The sequence below is a fragment of the Aquarana catesbeiana genome, linkage group LG06, assembly GCF_042186555.1.
Source record: "Aquarana catesbeiana isolate 2022-GZ linkage group LG06, ASM4218655v1, whole genome shotgun sequence".
Classification (NCBI taxonomy): Eukaryota; Metazoa; Chordata; class Amphibia; order Anura; family Ranidae; genus Aquarana; species Aquarana catesbeiana.
The window spans coordinates 401619310-401638994 of NC_133329.1; the positions used below are offsets into that span (position 1 = coordinate 401619310).

Here is a 19685-nt window from a genome sequence, read left to right on the forward strand (position 1 = left end):
AATTGGACTAAGCCCTGTGGGTGAGGTGAAACACATCAGGGAGTGTGGCCTGGGAGGAGCCTAGGCTGATGCCACTTTCTAAGCCTAGGCTCCTCCCAGGCCACGGCATTAACACGTTTTTTTCCCACCTTAGCCATATGACTAAGCCCTGTGGGTGGGATGAAATGCATCAGAGGGTGTAGCCTGGGAGGAGCCTAGGATGATGCCACTGTCTATGCCGATCTAGCACATGGGCTGTTCAAGGAGTTCAGCGTCATTCAGATACACTGTGTAATGAAAAGGCACCCCTATACACCTTTACATTACCACTCATTGCATGTGAACAAGCCATAGCTCTAATGTTATAATCAACTTTAACCCATTCATCCCAAAACGTGGCACTGCTATATCTGTAGAGTTAATGGGCATCCGTTGTGCCCCCCCAATGGTCCCTCATTGGGTCTGAATCTAATATGCAACTCTAACCCTTTCACTAACCCTAACCCCTTTTTTAAATAAACAAAGCCATGTGATTGTCATGTCAGCCCTCTCCTGTTGATCACGTGGCTTTGTTTTGCTATCTCTGATCTACAACGACTTCTAGGTTTACAGCTACAGGTACATTTTTGAACTTTTTCACCCTCATTTCCATACGGAATTTTAATTGTGAGCTAACAGAGTGTAGTGTAGTGCGTCGTTCTATTAGTAAGGGACGTAAAGTTAAAAATACAAATGAGAAGAGTTTGCAGTTTTTGTTTACTGAACACTAAAAATGTAATTATGGCAAAGACTATTAATTTACCATCTGTTGAAGTTAATTATCACACCTGATCATGACTCTGAGAACAGCCAACAACAAACAGCAGACCGCATCCTTTTTTCTTTTTTGAAAAAGAGAGAAAATGGAAAACTCTTCTGTTTGATGGTAGCTTGGCAGAAACACCAATTTAAGGGGTACATTACTACACTATATCACCAAAACTTTTGGGACGCCTTCCTGATGCCTGCCTTTACACACACATGAACTATAATGGCATCTCAGTCTTAGTCCGTAGGGTTCAATATTGAGTTGGCCCACCCTTTGCAGCTATAACAGCTTCAGCTCTTCTAGGAAGTCTGTCCACAAGGTTTAGGAGTGTGTCTATGGGAATGTTTGACCATTCTTCCAGAAGAGCATTTGTGAGGTCAGGCACTGATGTTGTACGAGAAGGCCTGGCTCACAGTCTCCACTCTCAATCATCCCAAAATGTGTTCTATCTAGTTGAGGTCAGGGCTCTGTGGAGGCCAGTCAAGTTCCTCCACCCCGAATTCACTCATCCATGTCTTTTTGGACTTTGCATCATTTGGTGGAGGGGGGATTATGGTGTGTGGGGTTGTTTCTTAGGGGTTGGGCTTGGCTCCTTAGTTCCAGTGAAGGGTACTTTTAAGGCGTCAGCAGTCCAAGACATTTTCGAAAATTTCATGCCCCCAACTTTGCGGGAACAGTTTAGGGATGGCCCCTTCCTGTTACCAACATGACTGCACACCAGTGCACAAAGCAAGGTCCATAAAGACATGGATGAGCGAGTTTGGGGTGGAGGAACTTGACTGGGCTGCACAGAGTCCTGACCCTCAACCTAATAGAACTCCTTGGAGATGAATTAGAGCGGAGACTGTGAGCCAGGCCTTCTTGTCCAACATCAGTGCCTGACCTCACAAATGCGCTTCTGGAAGAATGGTCAAAGATTCCCATAGACACACTCCTAAACCTTGTGGACAGCCTTCCCAGAGGAGCTGAAGCTGTTATACTGTAGCTGCAAAGGGTGGGCCAACTCAATATTGAACCCTACAGACTAAGACTGGGATGTCATTAAAGTTCATGTGTGTGTAAAGGCAGGCGTCCCAATAATTTTGGCAAAATAGTGTAGATAGTTACTAACATAGATAGATAGATAGATAGATAGATAGATAGATAGATAGATAGATAGATAGATAGATAGATAGATAGATAGATAGATAGATAGATAGATAGATAGATAGATAGATACTAAGATAGATAGATACTAAGATAGATAGATACTTAGATAGATAGATACTAAGATAGATAGATACTAAGATAGATAGATAGATAGATAGATAGATACTAAGATAGATAGATAGATACTAAGATAGATAGATAGAGAGATAGATACTAGGATAAATAGGTAGATACTGGGATAGATGGATAGAATGATACAAGTGATCATTAGATAATCTTTGATCAGCATGTCTCTCTGAATATTCATTCTAAGGATTGACAGCGATGCCTCTAATGGACATTTGATATTATTTTGGTGTCGCCTTTATTTCCTCTACACCGGATTTCTTCCTCTCTCATATAATCCTCGGGTAAGAAGTCCATATTGTTATCTCTTTCCTTCTCCCCGAAGCAAACAACTTCATTAGCTTCCTTCTCTTTGCCAACTCCATCAATGTTTTATCATAGTAGATCTGAGGCCGGCCTCGTCGGCTCCTGGCCTCATTTTCCGCTCTTGTGGTTGTCGGTGCCGTTCCGGATTTGGGTTCTGTAGGGTGAAATTTCAGCCGTTTCTTCACGTTATTATCTTAGAAAAAGAATCTTTGGGATGTGTTAACAAATTGTTTCCCAAAGATTATAAAGAGTGCCAGTGACAAACATTAACCACTTGCCTACCGGGCACTTTCACCCCCTTCCTGGCCAGGACAATTTTCAGCTTTCAGCGCTCCCGCACTTTGAATGACAATTGCGCGGTCATGTAACACTGTACTCAAATTACATTTTTAGCATTTTTTTCACAGAAATAGACTTTCTTTTGGTGGTATTTAATCACTGCTGGGCTTTTTATTTTTTGCTAAAAAAAAAAAAAGATCGAACATTTTGAAAAAAGTTTTTCTTAGTTTCTGTCAGTAAATTTTGTAAATAAGTAACTTATGGGCACTGATGAGGCGGCACTGATGGGCACTGATTAGGTGGCACTAATATGCCACACTGATGGGCACTGATAGGTGGAAATGATATGCGACACTGATGGGCACTGATAGGCAGCACTGATGGGTGGAACTGGTGGGCAATGATAGGTGGCACGGATAGGCAGCACTGATGGGCACTGATGGTCAGCACTGATGAGCAGGCACTGAGGGGCGCTGAAAGGCAGCACTGACTGGCATCACTAATGAGCACTGAATGGTGTCACTGATGGGCACTGATGGTCAGCACTGATGAGCAGGCACTGAGGGGCGCTGAAAGGCAGCACTGACTGGCATCACTAATGGGCACTGAATGGTGTCACTGATGGGCACTGATGATTAGTGCCCTGATTACCTGTAGAGGGCTCCCCTGCGAGGAGATGCCGCCGATCGGCTCACCTCACTGCGCACTCTGTCTGCGTGAGCTGAGGAGAGCCAATAAACGGTACTTCCTTGTTTACATGTGACAGGCTGTGATCGGACACAGCTGATGACATGGGAACAGAGCTGTGTCATTACCCCCCGCGGGTGCGCGAGAGCGGCAGTTCTGGGGTGCCGTCATAATCAGTGCCCATCAGTGCCGCCTCATCAGTGCCCATAAGCTACTTATTTACAAAATTTACTGACAGAAACTAAGAAAAACTTTTTTCAAAATGTTCGATTTTTTTTTTTTTTGTTAGCAAAAAATAAAAAGCCCAGCAGTGATTAAATACCACCAAAAGAAAGCTCCATTTGTGTGAAAAAAAATGATAAAAATGTAATTTGAGTACAGTGTTACATGACCGCGCAATTGTCATTCAAAGTGTGGGAGCGCTGAAAGCTGAAAATTGTCCTGGCCAGGAAGGGGGTGAAAGTGCCCGGTAGGCAAGTGGTTAATGTTTGTCACTGGCACTCTTTATAATCTTTGGGAAACAATTCGTTAACACATCCCAAAGATTCTTTTTCTAAGATAATAATGTGAAGAAACGGCTGAAATTTCACCCTACAGAACCCAAATCCGGAACGGCACCGACAACCACAAGAGCGGAAAATGAGGCCAGGAGCCGACGAGGCCGGCCTCAGATCTACTATGATAAAACATTGATGGAGTTGGCAAAGAGAAGGAAGCTAATGAAGTTGTTTGCTTCGGGGAGAAGGAAAGAGATAACAATATGGACTTCTTACCTGAGGATTATATGAGAGAGGAAGAAATCCGGTGTAGAGGAAATAAAGGCGACACCAAAATAATATCAAATGTCCCAGAATGAGAGTGCCACCCCGCCGCTGTTATTTTACTATATGGTGGGCTGCAAGTGGTTTATCTATGAACTGGTCTTGAATGGAAAGTCTAAGCTACCGGTACCCAAACTGCAGCCCACAGGCCTTACAGTATGTGGCACTTTGCTTGCCTTTATCCCACCCTTGAAGCATTATCTCTACTGACTGATACAAGGCACTCATTTTGCTACTAACACCAACAATGTTGCACCACTCCTTCCACTGACACCAACAATGAAGCATTATTCCTTCTACTGACACCAATGATGGGACACTATTCCTTCCACTGACACCAACAATGAAGCATTATTCCTTCTACTGACACCAATGATGGAGCACTATTCCTCCCACTGGCACCAATAAGGGGGCACCATTCCAGGCAATATGTAATTTTTTTACTCCCACTGACTACGAAGTCTGGGGTATTTTCTACTCTGACTGGCCGCAGTCTGGCCCCTTAAAATTTGCCCTTTGCTTATAATGTTTGGAGACCCCTGGTCTAAGTGAAATACTGAACCAATGCCTGTTTTTTTTTTTTTTTTTTTTTTTTGCTTTTGTATAGGATGTGAACATTTCAGAGCCCTTGTTGGCTTTTTATTGCATAATCTGATTTAGATCTACCAATAATTATGTAGCACAAAGGTCTGCCTGATTGGATACAAATTGATTGGCTTGATAAGGTCCTTTTTTTCATTGATCTGGGAAATCTAGTTGATTACACAAAGAATGTACAGCCAGGTTGCAATGTGCAATATGTGGTGACCCTTAGAGGGGATATCTACTCACTTTCAAGAGATACACTATATTACCAAAAGTATTGGGACGCCTGCCTTTACACGCACATGAACTTTAATGACATCCCAGTCTTAGTCCGTAGGGTTCAATATTGAGTTGGCCCCACCCTTTGCAGCTATAACAGCTTCAACTCTTCTGGGAAGGCCGTCCACAAGGTTTAGGAGTGTGTCTATGGGAATGTTTGACCATTCTTCCAGAAGAGCATTTGTGAGGTCAGGCACTGATGTTGGATGAGAAGGCCTGGCTTGCAGTCTCCGCTCAAATTCATCCCAAAGGTGTTCTATTGGGTTGAGGTAAGGACTCTGTGCAGGCCAGTCAAGTTTCTCCACCTCAAACTCGCTCATCCATGTCTTTATGGACATAAAGATTGCAGGAGGAAAATGGAGGGGATCAGATCCTCCGCCACTCTGCTGCCCCTTTCTATCCATCCCCTGCCCCTCCAAGCTCCTATGTACTCCCCGTCATCTCCCACAGCACTGCCGGACCCCCCCCCCTCCTGCTGGCTGCTGTGGGGGATCTGTCAGGATGAAGAGCGGGGAAGGGGCGGTAAATGTGTCATTTACTGACCCCTTCCTTGTCTTAATTAATAAAGTCAGTGATCAGTATCGATTACTGACTCTGTTCATTCATGACTGAGGCATAGTAAACTACCAGGGTCGCAAAAGATCACACTTGCGACTGGACCCTGGCATTCTGCTATTGTGGGCAGGGGCCTGACTGATGGTTTGGGGGGCCCCTCTATGATTTCTTGCACCAGGGCCCTGAAGGTTCTAGTTATGCCTTTGACTGTATCCCTTATATCCTACAGGTGTCACAGTCAGTGGTGGCCGGTGGTGATTTTTTTTGGGGGGGGCAGCAAACAGTATTACAACCGCCCTTCACTGGGTCGGGTGGGTGGGTCTATGGTGGACAGCACTTCTCCTGGGCCTCACCGACGGCTTCCCTTACTTGGTGGTGACGGCTTTCCCTTCCCCTGCTCTCCATCACGGCGGCTTCCATTTCCTCCCTCCTCCTCTGTGGCCAATTGGGACTCTTCTCTTTTCAGCCAATCGAAAAACGGGTCTCAGACCTGCTTCTGATTGGCCGGATTGAGGATCAGTGTTTCAATAGCGAATATTTATTCGCTGTTGCAACACCTGGGTGGGCTCATGGCGCAATGCTCTGCGCTCCGAGCCCACCCTATTTTGAAGCCTATTAGAGCCTCTGGGTCTAATCGGGTGCCTCAACACCCCCGCCACTGTAATTTATGCGCCCGGCGTCCTGAAAGGGGACGGGCGCATTAATACGGGGTGGTGGTGTCCTGTCAAAAGAGCGGCCGTGGATAGAGCATGGGGGAGGCGGCTGTGGATAGAGTGGGCGGCGCTCCCACGCCCCTAATGGATGGGCCGCCACTGGTCACAGTGATAGGAAGTAAGAAAAATATCTCGAATGGGGTCACAGACAGAATCAAAAACATGATTTAAATTGTAATTCTTCCCTACTAACAAAAAAAGTAAAAAAAAAAAAAGAGAGGCTGCAGTCGCGCTGATTTCTGTCTGGCTCAGTAATTGGATGTGTTCCTGAGCCCTGTGCAGATTTATTTTTTTTTTTTTTGATTCAGCAGCCGAGAAGTCACCATTGCATTTCTTTTATAACAATTCTCTACCTGTGTCGCCGGTGAGTAATGACTTTTGACAACCCCAGAAAGCGCACAAGACTAATGCCGCCACTTGGGCGCTTTCCTCGCAAACAAGAGCAGCAATCCATTCCCGATGACCTGCGCGGAGTAGAGGGAGCGCCATATGTCGCCCCTGGCTGGAACAGACGACTCAACACACACATCACGCCCTCCGCCATCAGAACGCGGCGTCTCCGCGAACGCAGAAGCCCGCCTTGGCTCTCTGCGCTGGATTTCTCAGCGAGCCGCTATCGCCATCGCATCTCCCGCTCTGCCGGCCTTATTAGAAGGAATTGTTTCTGTTACAGGATGGCTGCAGGCAATCCATTATTCTGTGCTACAATTCCGAGGTCGATCTCTGAAATAACAATAGCCTTGTGAAACAAATTGTAATGTCAGCTACGTGTAGTGCTCATAGAGCAAGGAGCTGGAAAGAAAAAATAAGTAAAAAAATAGAAATACATTTGAAAATATCCCAAAACTTTAGTAGGAATTTATTGTCTGCCTCAATAAACACGGATCTCATTTTACTTACCAAATCATGTACAAGGAAAAAAAATAACACAAACTCTGACATTTATTATGTATTTATTTTTATTGTAAAAAATATAACTTATTGTAAAAAATATAAAAAGTATCAAAAAATATATTTGTTTTCCCGCACTCCCTAAAACTTCTCAATCCTATATAAAAGGCTGGACACCAAATAATTGTGTTCCCACAACTGAATAAATAAATGAAAAATGTGTAAATTGGCTGCGCCTACTTAACAATGACAATTTCCTAAATATCCAGTGACATAATCAATCCAACAATCAATCCAACAAATGCAAAGTTCATAATATATCCCAAATTTTCTGTGTACAGTTCTTTAAATACGTAATCCTTATATTGTGCTTGATCTTCACTCTTGTGGATCCTGGGTAAACTATGTGAATCCCACCACCATTCACCACTGCGCCCACTTTCATTTTAGACCTGTCTCCAGGTCTAATTAAACTTTCCTTTGCTGGGGTTCAAACCCCCGGTTTATCAGCTCCTCACGTTCCTTCCGTCCTCCTTTCCCCTCTCTGGGTCCTATTATGCTGGTATGGCTCTTTATATACTTATGTAGATCCTTCTCCCTCCTCCATTTCTCAATCAAACAAATGTGCTCCCATAGTGTAGATAAACGTGATCGAGACGATTCGCGTTGGGCGGAGTCGGGTGACGTAGCACTACGGTGGAGGAGAGAGAGAGAGGAGAGACAAGAGACGCAGCTCCATCGGATTTTGTATGTGGAAGTATTTGACTACTATTTTAAATGTAATGCTGCGTACACACGATCAGGATTTTGGTCGGAAAAAGATATGATGGCTTTTCTGACGGGATTCTGCTCAAGCTTGCCTTGCATACACACGGTCACACAAAAGTTTGCTGAATTTTCGACCGTCAAGAACGCGGTGACGTACGACACTACGACGAGCTGAGAAAATGAAGTTCAATGCTTCCGAGCATGCGTCGAGTTGTTTCCGAGCATGCGTAGGAATTTTGCGCGTTGGAATTGCTACAGACGATCGGATTTTCGGATAGGAACTTTTTCTGACCGAAAAATTGAGAACATGCTCTCAATCTTTTGCTGGCTGGAATTCGGCCAACAAAAGTCCGATGGAGCATACACACGGTCACATTTTCCGGCCAAAAGCTCTCATCGGTCTTTTGCTGGCCGAATTTGCGATCGTGTGTATTGTACGCGGCATAAGTGTGCAATACTATTTTATGAACAAACCACGTTTATACTACACTATGGGAGCAAATTATTTTGATATATATTTTGGATATATATGAACTTTGCATTTGTTGGAAACACAGATTTGGATTGATTGTTATATTGATTATGTCAGTGGAAATTTTTCAAATTGTCATTGTTACGTAGGCGCAGACAAGTTACACATTTTTCATGCACATTTATTATTATAATTTTAATTATTTTTATTATACGGGATTTATATAATGCTCATAGCTCCCAACTGTCCCTGATTTCGAGAGGAATGTCCTTCATTTGAAACAAGGTCCCTCTGTCCCTTTTCATTTGTCCCTCATTTTGGTCTGATCTATATAGCTGTATATAAAATGTACTTTTTGTTATTCAAAAAGTGTTTCCCAGTGATAAACATTTCATCCAGATTCTAAATTGTTGCATTTGTACATTTCAAAAGCCAATATAAAGGAATAAGAGTGGTAAATTTTTTTAACCAATCTTTATTTTTTTTTTGTATAATTCTCCTTTATGGGGGCGTGGAAAGGGGTGTGTCCTATGCCTAAATACTTTCACTGATAGGTGTCCCTCGTTCTCATCTCGGAAAGTTAGGAGGTGTGAGTGCTGACCGTTTGCACAGCACTTTTCAAAATAAAGGGTGACAGTGCAGTTACAATAATAGGGAGGGGCGAGGGATTCAAACGCTGATATCCATAAAGGGGTGAGCTAAAGTGGTTGTAATCCTCAGACATGGAATATGAACAAAGCACATCCCTCTTCTAGTGTGTACTTGTCTCAATCCAGAGCACTAAGTGTCATTTCTGTCTGCTGCTTCCTTCCTCTGCTATCAGCATGAGTCACTTCTGACAAGTTTACCTGACACCAAGAAAATAAAGGTAAAGGGGGGGATCTCCAGCACACATCCTGTGATTGCCAGCCTCGACTCTGCTCCTGTGTGCTGTATGAATGGGGGGGGGGGGTGCCCCTTCTCTCCAATCAGTGCAGTGTATTGCTGTCTCCCAGGGGCACGCTGGATTATTTGTATCCTGAATATGCAGCAATGGGATTGTATTGAGCCTTCAGCATTGCTGATACTAAATCCAGGATCTAAGTGGTGAATCCGGTGTTGGCCCTCCTCCCTCTAATGGCTGCTCCCCTAATTAGGAATATTGTTTACATGCCCCTGCTGAGATATATAGCTATATCTAATATACTTTCTTACTGCTGATTGAACTTTCTCATGCTACCGTGACTTGCATAATTTTGCATTCCAATTTAAGAGAGACATATTTCCTTCTCTGTCTCATCTGTGAACCTTGGCCGTGTCCTGAGGAAGCCTAACGGTGAAACGCGTAGACATACAAGGGTTTACTGCACAATAATCATAGATGCTATATGTTACAATTGTCATTGTTTTTTAGATATTGTATTTTTCAATAAATTTATATTTTTTATACTGCTATATCTTCTCCACTGGTTCTTAGCCTAAAAAGTCCGCCTCCCTGGTAATACTCAGTACTACCGTATTTTGTATCCTCAATGATTTATGGACGTGGCTTATTTTTGGTGCACTTTCCTCTTTTTTTTTTTCTCTCCAATCAGCTCTCAGCTCTCCTCACTGAGCACTGCAGAGTATAACTTCAGCTCTCCGCTCTCTGTTTTCTGACAGCTCAGACAAGCTTTAGAAATTCTGGATTTTGAAGAGACGTAGAGAAGAGAAGATGCAGATAAACAGTTACAATTTATGTAGGGAGATTTTTCTTAGACATGTGCACTGCCGAAAAATTCACTCTGTTGCCTCCTTCCTCTGCTATCAGCATGAATCACTTCTGACAAGTTTTCCTGACACCAAGAGAAAAAAGGTGATGGGGAGGAACCTCCAGTAGATTGACAGCCTCATCTCTGTTCCTGTGTGAAGGGGGGTGTGTCCCTTCCCTCCAATCAGCTCTCAGAGCTCTTCTCAATGAGCTCTGCAGAGTATAACTTCAGCTCTCCATCTCCTGATTTATTTATTTTTTATTATTATTATCTAAGGAAAGACCGGTCTGATTACACATCCATGGCAGGGATGACCGACCTCACGGACCCCTCCAGTTACATCCGGGACCCTCATATGCCTTTTTAACTCAACACAAATGTGAGTGCAACCTCTTCTGCTGCTCTTTTTATTAAAATTGTTTTTAAGTCTGCACCCAGAGGCGCCTCCTTTCTTTGTTTCTTACAGTGCTTTTTGGGAATATGGTTTCCACCCCCATTGGAAGGCTGCCGTGAATGGTGGGCTTTATACCTCATCATTGACTTTATGCAACACCATCATGGACTACTATTATCTTTTCTTATCCCTTGTTCCAGTTCATCATTTATATGCATAATATTGTCATATATGTGGATTATTGCTTTTAACCTTTGCGCCAAACACTTGTTATATAGATGCACAAAAGCGAGCATTAGCAGCACAGGAATGAGCATTAGCTGTATTAGCTTTCTGACAATAGCTTTAAAGATGATTGGTGTCATACTACTGGCCCTGCCAAGTGATGATGCTCCAGGATCTATGAAGGCACCACCATACAGTATATGAGGTTGATTAGCCCCAGCTCAAGGGACCCCTAGCAACCTCTGGGGGGAGGCACGGTTGGGAATGGATGATCTACAGGCCAAAACTCTGCATCTGAAATATCTTCATTAAGCTCAGGCAAAGGACCCCGGCGCTGCAAAGCCACCTCACCATGCCAATTACAAGACCACAATGAATTTGCCCACTGACACATGTAATGAAAGGCGCACGGATCTAACAATACAGTCAGTGAATTGCAAATTATTCTTTCACTCAACCTCTCTTACGGTGCCATCTTGCAGGTCTGCTATTCGTATTTCATCTTTCTTTGATTAAATTAGAATTTCAATAAGGAATATTAAATGTGTGTATGCCTGTGATAATCAGAGAAAGGAAATTGCTGAAATATGTTATTTTCTTGCTTAGAAATGTTTTAACAATACTCCGTATTTGTAGGTATGAGCCACTTGCAGTGTGCAGAATGGCTAACGCATTTCATCCTGTTATATTTTATATCTAAGGTATTTTCATTTTCACTTTTTTTTTTTGTTTTTGTCCTAGATACTGTGTGGGCAGGGTTTAATGCTGAAGTTTATTCTACTTGCATTATCCCTGGTTTCTCCCGCCCACCTCATTAACATATTATTGGAACTTTTAAATTAAACCATTCCATTTTCATTACAAGCCTTCTTTTAGACCCAGTGACATCATGACTGGGTCTCTGTGCTTCTCTATGGGCCAAAAGGGTGCTGTATATAGCCTCCTGTAAACAGCATGGCACCCTGCATCAGTACTCCTCTCAGAACCCCTCTGCCCTGATGGAAACAGTTGGTTGGCTCTTTGGAGGAGTTATGCAAACATCAGAATTTCTTGATGGGTAGGTGTCAGACTGGAGGAGTGGGCAATCCTAGGCAGGCTGTATTTGTATACAGGCCACCTTAGGAAACGCCCACTTGTGATTCATAACCTCAATGAATGAAGGGGGGGGGGGGGTGCAGGGATAGTCAGTTTGGGAAGGAAAGGAGTAGATGATCCTGGATGTCCTCCAGCCAGGAAATGAGGTGGGCTCTATCTGAATTGCTGCAGCTTCCAATGCACATCATGAGAAACTCACAGTGTGCAGTGATATCAGAGTAAGCCATTTCAGTACAGGGCAGGAGCCGGTACAACTGTGCAAGATTGAAGGGAAGGCCGGAGTTCTGCTTTAATGGAAAACTGGCATCCTCTTCTTCTATCCCGAGACTGCTGCACCTTGTTGAATTCTCTCTAACTTTGACAACATTTTTGGGACTTGAAGCTCGCAATTAAGAATCTTAATGGTCAATAAGCTCTTAACACAAATGGTGGTCATATCTAAGCTCTACTCCTTTGAACTGTTTCCTGTCTTACAGATAACCCCGGACTGGACCCAGAAGTCTCCAGAGCAAATTCATTTGGTTTTGTCGGTTGCCTCTCTTCAGTCCAGTACAACCAAGTGGCTCCCCTGAAAGCAGCTCTCCGACACCCCAGCACAGCCCCAGTCACAGTCGTCGGGCCATTGTCAGAATGTAATTGTAGCTACATCACAGAAAGCGATCTCAGCACCATTACCACAACATACTCATCCTCAGGTAAGATTACCAGATTACCCTGTCCCCTGCTGTACCCTCAGACTGGTCCACATTTTGTGAGATTAGGGTGGTGTATGGAGATGCCTATCTACAAAAAGCGATTGTTGTACTGTAGGTGTACATACTCAGGTTAGGGAAGAAAGTCATCCATTGATGTTGCCACGGTCAGTGGTCAGGATCAGAGACCAGTAGCTATAGCAGTAGAGAGAATCCCACCAACCAACAAAATAGTTATTCAAGCAGATCTTCCTGGCGGATGACATGGGCTCACCCAAGGTGTGGGGTCTAAGCACTAACCAGTATACACCAGAGCTCCTGATAATGGAGATGGGAATAGCTCTGTGTTAATATCAGGTTGCGGTCCTCGGGATCGCCACGCCAAGAAGTAAGCAAGCCGGGCCTAGTAGCAGATATAGCAGGTAGGGATCAGGTGGTAGTCAGTAAACAAGCCAAAGGTCAGTAACAAGTGGTTGCAGGTTGGGATCAAGTAGAAGCATAGTCGAGGAACATGACAAGAGGCGGTAACGAGTGGTAGCAAAGATAAGGACAGCAGCAGAAGTGACAAGAGCAAGAGAATGGCTACAGAGAGCAAAATAATCTGGCAAAGAGGAAGTGCAAAGACATAGCTTAATTAGGAAGCTCATGGGAGGAGTAAAGAGTTCAAGGTTCAAAAGAAACAAAACACAAGGCAAGGTTGTCTAAGGCAGTGGTTCTCAACCTCAGTCCTCAAGTACCCCTGACAGGGCCATGTTTTGGGAACTTCCCTTAGATAAAATAGCTCTTATCAATACCATATCATTGATTGAAAACAGCTGTACAAAGTAAAGGAAAACCTGAAAACATGGCCCATTGGGGGTACTTGAGGACAGAGGTTGAGAACCACTGGTCTAATGAAACAGGCAGGGAGCTGTCCAGCATTTCAGGTGGCTCAGCAAGGAAAGATACTGCCAGACACAGCAGGTTCAGATTCAGGTCTTGACAGATGTCTTGCTGCCTAGTTCATGACTATGATAAAAAATGACAAGTTTTGGCCTAAAATTGAACATACCCCTTGAAGTCCTGATGTCCAAACTTAAGCCGAAGGGCCACATGTGGCCCTTTGACCTCAGCAGTGAGCATTGATTTATAAAGGGACTGCAATGGCAGTGCTCTCTGGCAGTCTCTTGTAACATGTTCCCAGACTCTGTGTCCTGCAGCATGTCTCCAATCTCCAACCACACCTGTAGCACATGTCCACAGTTACGGATAATCTCTGGTGATATGTCCACAGACAATCTTCTCTAGTATTACATATAATAAACATTATGTGCAGCCCTTTGGTGATGTCAATGGTTGTAGTTGAGGCCTTGAGTCACTGTTGTACAGGTAACCTGTTAAAATAAAAACATTGCATCTCCAATTTTCCAAATTCCTTTTACAGTTCTGGCATCTATTCTTTGCCTCACTGCTGGCCCACATTCTGACTTTATTAGCTCCATACTGGTTCCAGGTCAGCAATTTGCTAAATATTGATGCAAAGATGCATCAGGGACAAGGATAACCTCTAAAATATGCCGTGGCAGCTCTCATTTCTGTCCTGCAGGTATTGAAGAATGAAAGTGCCATCACGTTTCAGTGGGTTCCAAGGTCCCTCATAAGGGCTTCAAAATTAGGAAAGTTGGCACTATGGACTCATATGAGTTAAAATATTGGAGGTTATCTCCCATAAAAAGGGGGGTTCATTCTTCTGTACCCTCTTACAAGATACGTTGTGTTTTTACAAATTCTCTCCCTTCGTCAACTGGGAAACTGATCTCTCTACCCAGTTCACTAACAACCAATGAACTCTATCCCTGAATTCTGTATACAAGGCATCCACACTGGGAATTAAAGCATATATTTACCTTGAGGTGGTATTTAACACCCCTTAAACATGCCAAATTCTGTCCCTTGCAGTCCTCTCAATGCTGGAGGTGCTGTGGTTCCATAAGAACGCTGATGCATATTTATGGCACTGCAAACATCTACAGATGTTAACAAGCACCCTTGTGATAGGTGTACAGGTGATAGGTGCTCTTTATGGAGATATCAGAGGTCTTTTAGACCCCTGATTTCTCCCCTTCCTTCCAACACAGTAAACCAAGCACAGATTGTGCTTGGTCAACTGTTTTGGAAGGCAGTGGAGACATCAGGGGTATAATGGATCCCTAATGTTTCTACAAATTGTCACCCTTTGTCAACTGGGAAACAGATCTCTCTACCCAGTTCACTGACAACCAATGGACCCGAGCCCTGAATTCTCTATACAAGGTATCCAGCTGTACTGAACACTGGGAGTTAATGCATTTTAACATCCCTTAAACTTGCCAAATCCTATCCCTCGCAGTCCTCTCAATGCTGGAGAGGGTGTAATTCAATAGGAACGTTGATGCATATTTTTGGCACTGCAAACATCTACTTGCTTTGGGCAGGTGACAGGTACTTTTTATGGAGACAACCGGGGTCTATTATACCCCCGATGTCTCACCTGCCTTCCAAAGCAGCTAACCAAGCACTGATCGTGCTTGGTTTACTGCTTTGGAAGGCAGTGGAGACATCAGGGGTATAACAGATCCCTGATGTTTCTTCAAATCCTCAGCCTTTCTTAACTGGGAAACGGATCTCTCTACCCAGTTCACTGACAACCAATAGACCAGAGCCCTGAATTCTCTATACAAGGTATCCAGCTGTGTTGACCAGTGGAAGTTAATGCATAAATTCACCTTGAGGTTTCAATTTAAATTTTCCAAATTCTATCCCTGGTAGTTCTCTCAATGCTGGAGGGGGTAAGGTTCCATGGGAATGTTGATGCATATTTATGGCACCGCAAACACCTACAGATGTTAACAAGTCCCCTTGTGATAGCTTTGGGCAGGTCACAGGCGCTCTTTATGAAGACACCAGGGGTATAATAGACCCAAACACCGATCATGATTGGTTAACTGCTTTGAAAGGCAAGAAAACATCAGCGGTATAACAGATCCCTGATGTTTCTACAAATCTTTCTCCTTCGTCAACTGGGAAACCGATCCGTCTACCCAGTTCACTGACAACCAAGAGACCCGAGCCCTGAATTCTCTATGCAAGGTATCCACACTGGAAGTTAATGCATAAATTCACCTAGAGGTGGTATTTAACACCCCTTAAACTTGCCAAATTCATTGCCTCGCAGTCCTCTCAATGCTGGAGATGGGCTGTGATTCCATAGGAATGTTGATGTGTATTTTTGGCACTGCAAACATCTACAGATGTTAACAAGCACCCTCCTGATGATAGATTTGGGCAGGTTCTTTTTATGGGGACATCTTTTATAGAGACAAACCTTCTACAACATTTTGCAGAAACATCAGGGATCTGTTAGACCCCTGATGTCCTCCTTGCCTTCCAAAGCAGCTAACAAAGCACAAAACTTTAACTGTTTTCAAAGGTAGGGGAGACATCAGGGGTCTAACAGATCCCTGATGTTTCTACAAATCTTCCCCCTTCACCAACTGGTAAACGGATCTCTCTACCCAGTTCACTGACAACCAATAGACCCCAGCCCTGAATTCTCTATACAAGGTATCCAGCTGTGTTGCACACTGGGAGTTAATGCATATATTCACCTTGAGGTTGTATTTAACAGCCCTTAAACTTGCCAAATTCTGTTCCTCGCAGTCCTCTCAACATTGGAGGTAGTGTGGTTCTATAAGGACTTTGATGGCTATTTTATAGCACTGCAAACATCTACAGATGTTAAAACACCTCCTTGTTATAGCTTTGGGCCTGTGACAGGTACTCTTTATGGGGACATCGGGGGTCTATTATACCCCTGTTGTCTCCCCTGCCTTCCAACGCAGCTAACCAAGCACTGATCATGCTTGGGTAACTACTTTGTAAGGCAGGGGAGACATCAGAGGTATAATAGATCCCTGATGTTTCTACAAATCCTCACCTTCTTCAACTGGGAAACTGATCATTTCTACCCAGTTCACTGACAACCAATAAACTTTGGGGGTTTGATTTTATAGGGACGTTGATGCATATTTTATGGCACTGCCAACTATCTACTAAAATCTTCCAAATAATAGCAGACGTTAGCAGACATCACAAACCCCCTTGTGATAGCTTTGGGCAGGTGACAGGCTCTCTTTATGGAGACATCAGGGGTCTATTAGACCCCTGATGTCTCCCCTGCCTTCCAAAGCAGCTAACCAAGCACAGATGGTGCTTGATTAGCTGCTTCTTCCTTGGCTATGACAGCTCTGGATCCGGAAGTGATGAAAATATTGCTGCTTCTGAGTTCATTCCTCACGGAGGAGATCGGGGATTGGATGTTGTTTTTTTTTTTGTTTTTTTTTGTGTGTAATGTTTTACATTGGTGACAGAGTCTCTTTAACACACTAGATCACAAATACCATTTGCCAATGCTTACATTTTGTAGCGATATTTTTAAATCCAAGTGTGATGAATTTAGCCCAGCCCGGCGGAACAGCGATACAAAGGACAGTTCTGATAATAGGCAGTTACTATCATTATTGAGAGACGGATCCCACTAAAGTGGTTTTATGAGAGTGGGAAGAGGCTGAATGGTGGGGTTGGGAAGGGGTGTAATATGGGTAATACAGCTGGCGGGGAGTCTGAAGAGGTTACTCTGTGAAAGACGCAGCCACATAATTATGCAGAGATATGCCGTGCATCGCTAATTACTCTGACATATACAAATCTCGCTGAAAGGCAGGTTAGGATTATGCAGGACCGCTGTGAAGGGGAAGGACGTGAGAAGGAATTTGTGACTTCAATATCTAAACACGCCGACGTGTCCAACCTGTTGTGTGTCATTAAAGGAAATCTCCAGGGAGAGTGGAAATACAATAATTTATGGTATCAGATTATAGACACGCTCCTTTTTTTTTTTTTTTCTTTCGTGAACTGCAGAATTTTCTGTACTGAAGGTGAAATATCTGTCTTTAGCAAACGTCTGCTTATTGTAGCCAGCAGGATATGGGTGGGGCCTTTGCTAGATTTGTGTCCACAGAGGTGGACTTTTAACCCAGTGGTGGTCAACTTGAAAGTTCATGAGGGCCTTAAGTGCAGCACCCAACATTTCGAGAGGTCTACACAATAAGGTGTGTAGAGGTCCGTTGCATCAACTTAGGCAGCCTGCTCAAAAATAATGGGCTGTAGTGCACCTTGACTCCTGCTGCATTATTTTGCAGGGTATCACGACTCTCAGTAAAGTATAAGTGTGAGTAAAATAACCCAAGCATCCGTGTCAGTGGTTACAAAAATAACCCGAAACGTTGTTTTCAAAGGCCACAATAATAACGTCCAGTGATAGTAGGAGTGACTGCAACCAGACACTAACACCTGGTGTTAGCACCCGCAAAATTAAGCCCCAACATTGGTGTCTGTGGCCAAAATAATAACCCCCAGCATTGGTGTCAGTGGCTGCAATATTGACCCCCAGGTAAGCAAAAGGATTCAGTCAGCGCATACTACAATAGAACCTAACCTAAGCAGCTGAACACTCAAGGTCAATAATATTGATTCTTAAATAAACATAAAACAAAGAAATATTGCAGCACATTAAAAAAAAAAAAAATAAAATGATAGGCAATACACACAATCTAGATCGTGTGAGGGCAGCGCTGCGGACACCAGCAATCATCCCCCGCGGTGAGCCTGCGGGCGCCGTTTGATTATTTTGGCCAGAAAGACTTCCTTCAAACCAACGTCTCATTCAAAAACTCAGTGACAATGTTGCAAAGTTATTTCTTTCTCGATATGCAATACGTAATGTCCCTGTTAATGGATCATGCAGGACAACACTGTCCGAGTGCAAACAGACCCACACTGTCTCCGATATATACAAAGGGTTTAAGGTGAAGGATCCCCCCTACCGATACACTCCTTACCAGACAGTAGCGGGTTAGACAGCATAAGGCAATCGTAGACTCATGGTCGTTGGCTTCTCCTCAGGCACATCACTGGCGATGGATAGCTAACAGGTGGATCGGGTCACTGCCTAGATCGGCTCATTCATATGGAAAGGGGAAAAAAGACAGAGCTCCATAGCGTGATCCCTTTGGTAAAGTTTATTTAATATCTCACCCCCCTGTAGCAAGTACACTTACAATATAAAACAGCAGGTAAAGCATTAGGTACACTGTCACCTTATCTAAGGAATTCACTGAGTTTGACAGCAGTCACATCTGCGCGATTTTCAAAACAGTGGCTTCGCTTCTCAATGGATATGATACCAAGTTAGTCGTATAGCCACACACTGACGCGTTTCGTCATCTAGGACATCATCTGAGGGTGTCAACACATAATCAAACGGCACCCGCAGGCACACCGTGGGAGATTATTGCTGTTGTCCGCAGCGCTGCCTCACACGATCTAGATTGAGTGTATTGCTTATCATTTGCTTTCAGCTTGCTTCTATCTAAGTTTTTATGGCAGCAGCTCAATTTTGGTTCCTTAAATCGGACATACATCATAATATGCAATTTTAAATTGTAAATTTCACTTCATTCAGGAGCGCTCATTATTTGTAGTCGGTTGTTGCAGGGCATCTACAATATATATATATATTTAAAAAAAAAATAAAAGGCATAAGAATAGCTAGCTGCTAAAATCGCATAAAAAGTCCCAGATGTTGAAAACGGAAAGCCAGAGATGACATGAAGGAAGACACCAGCAGACAAGGGTAGACTCCTCAATTGTGATCAGAGTGCTCAAAGCAATCGTATTGTAGTGTACATTCTTATCTGTGCTTCCACCACCGTAGATACAGGCCGCTCACCTTAATCTGTGGACCTCTGATTTAACAGAAAGGTCATTCAAGCAGTCCACACTGGGGCAATCATAAGATGCAAATCTGTCTCACAGTCAATCCAACGATCTAAACCCAGCATCAGTAATGCAGCAGCAGTATGAAAACTCTCTTATGCAATTATGGCTCATGTAAAATCAATGAGACATATATAGTGCTCTCCGTTTTGATTAAATACCTTCTTTTAATAAGAATAAAATGCTACTTACAAACATAGCACTTTAACCCCAGTGCTTGGATACAAGGCATAAAACATCTCACATGTGAAACAGGAAAGGCAGCTGTAGTGACGT

At 43.5% G+C, this 19685-nt stretch overlaps 1 protein-coding gene across 1 annotated transcript in view; it reads left to right on the forward strand.

The window, feature by feature from the left end:
* The window catches only part of LOC141147242 (contactin-associated protein-like 5), a 585111-nt gene that overhangs the window by 550351 nt on the left and 15075 nt on the right, over positions 1-19685 (forward strand). Inside the window, exon 22 of the mRNA XM_073634434.1 lies at positions 12339-12557. Within this exon, the coding sequence (XP_073490535.1) occupies positions 12339-12557 (219 nt within the window). The remainder of the gene's footprint in view (positions 1-12338; positions 12558-19685) is intronic.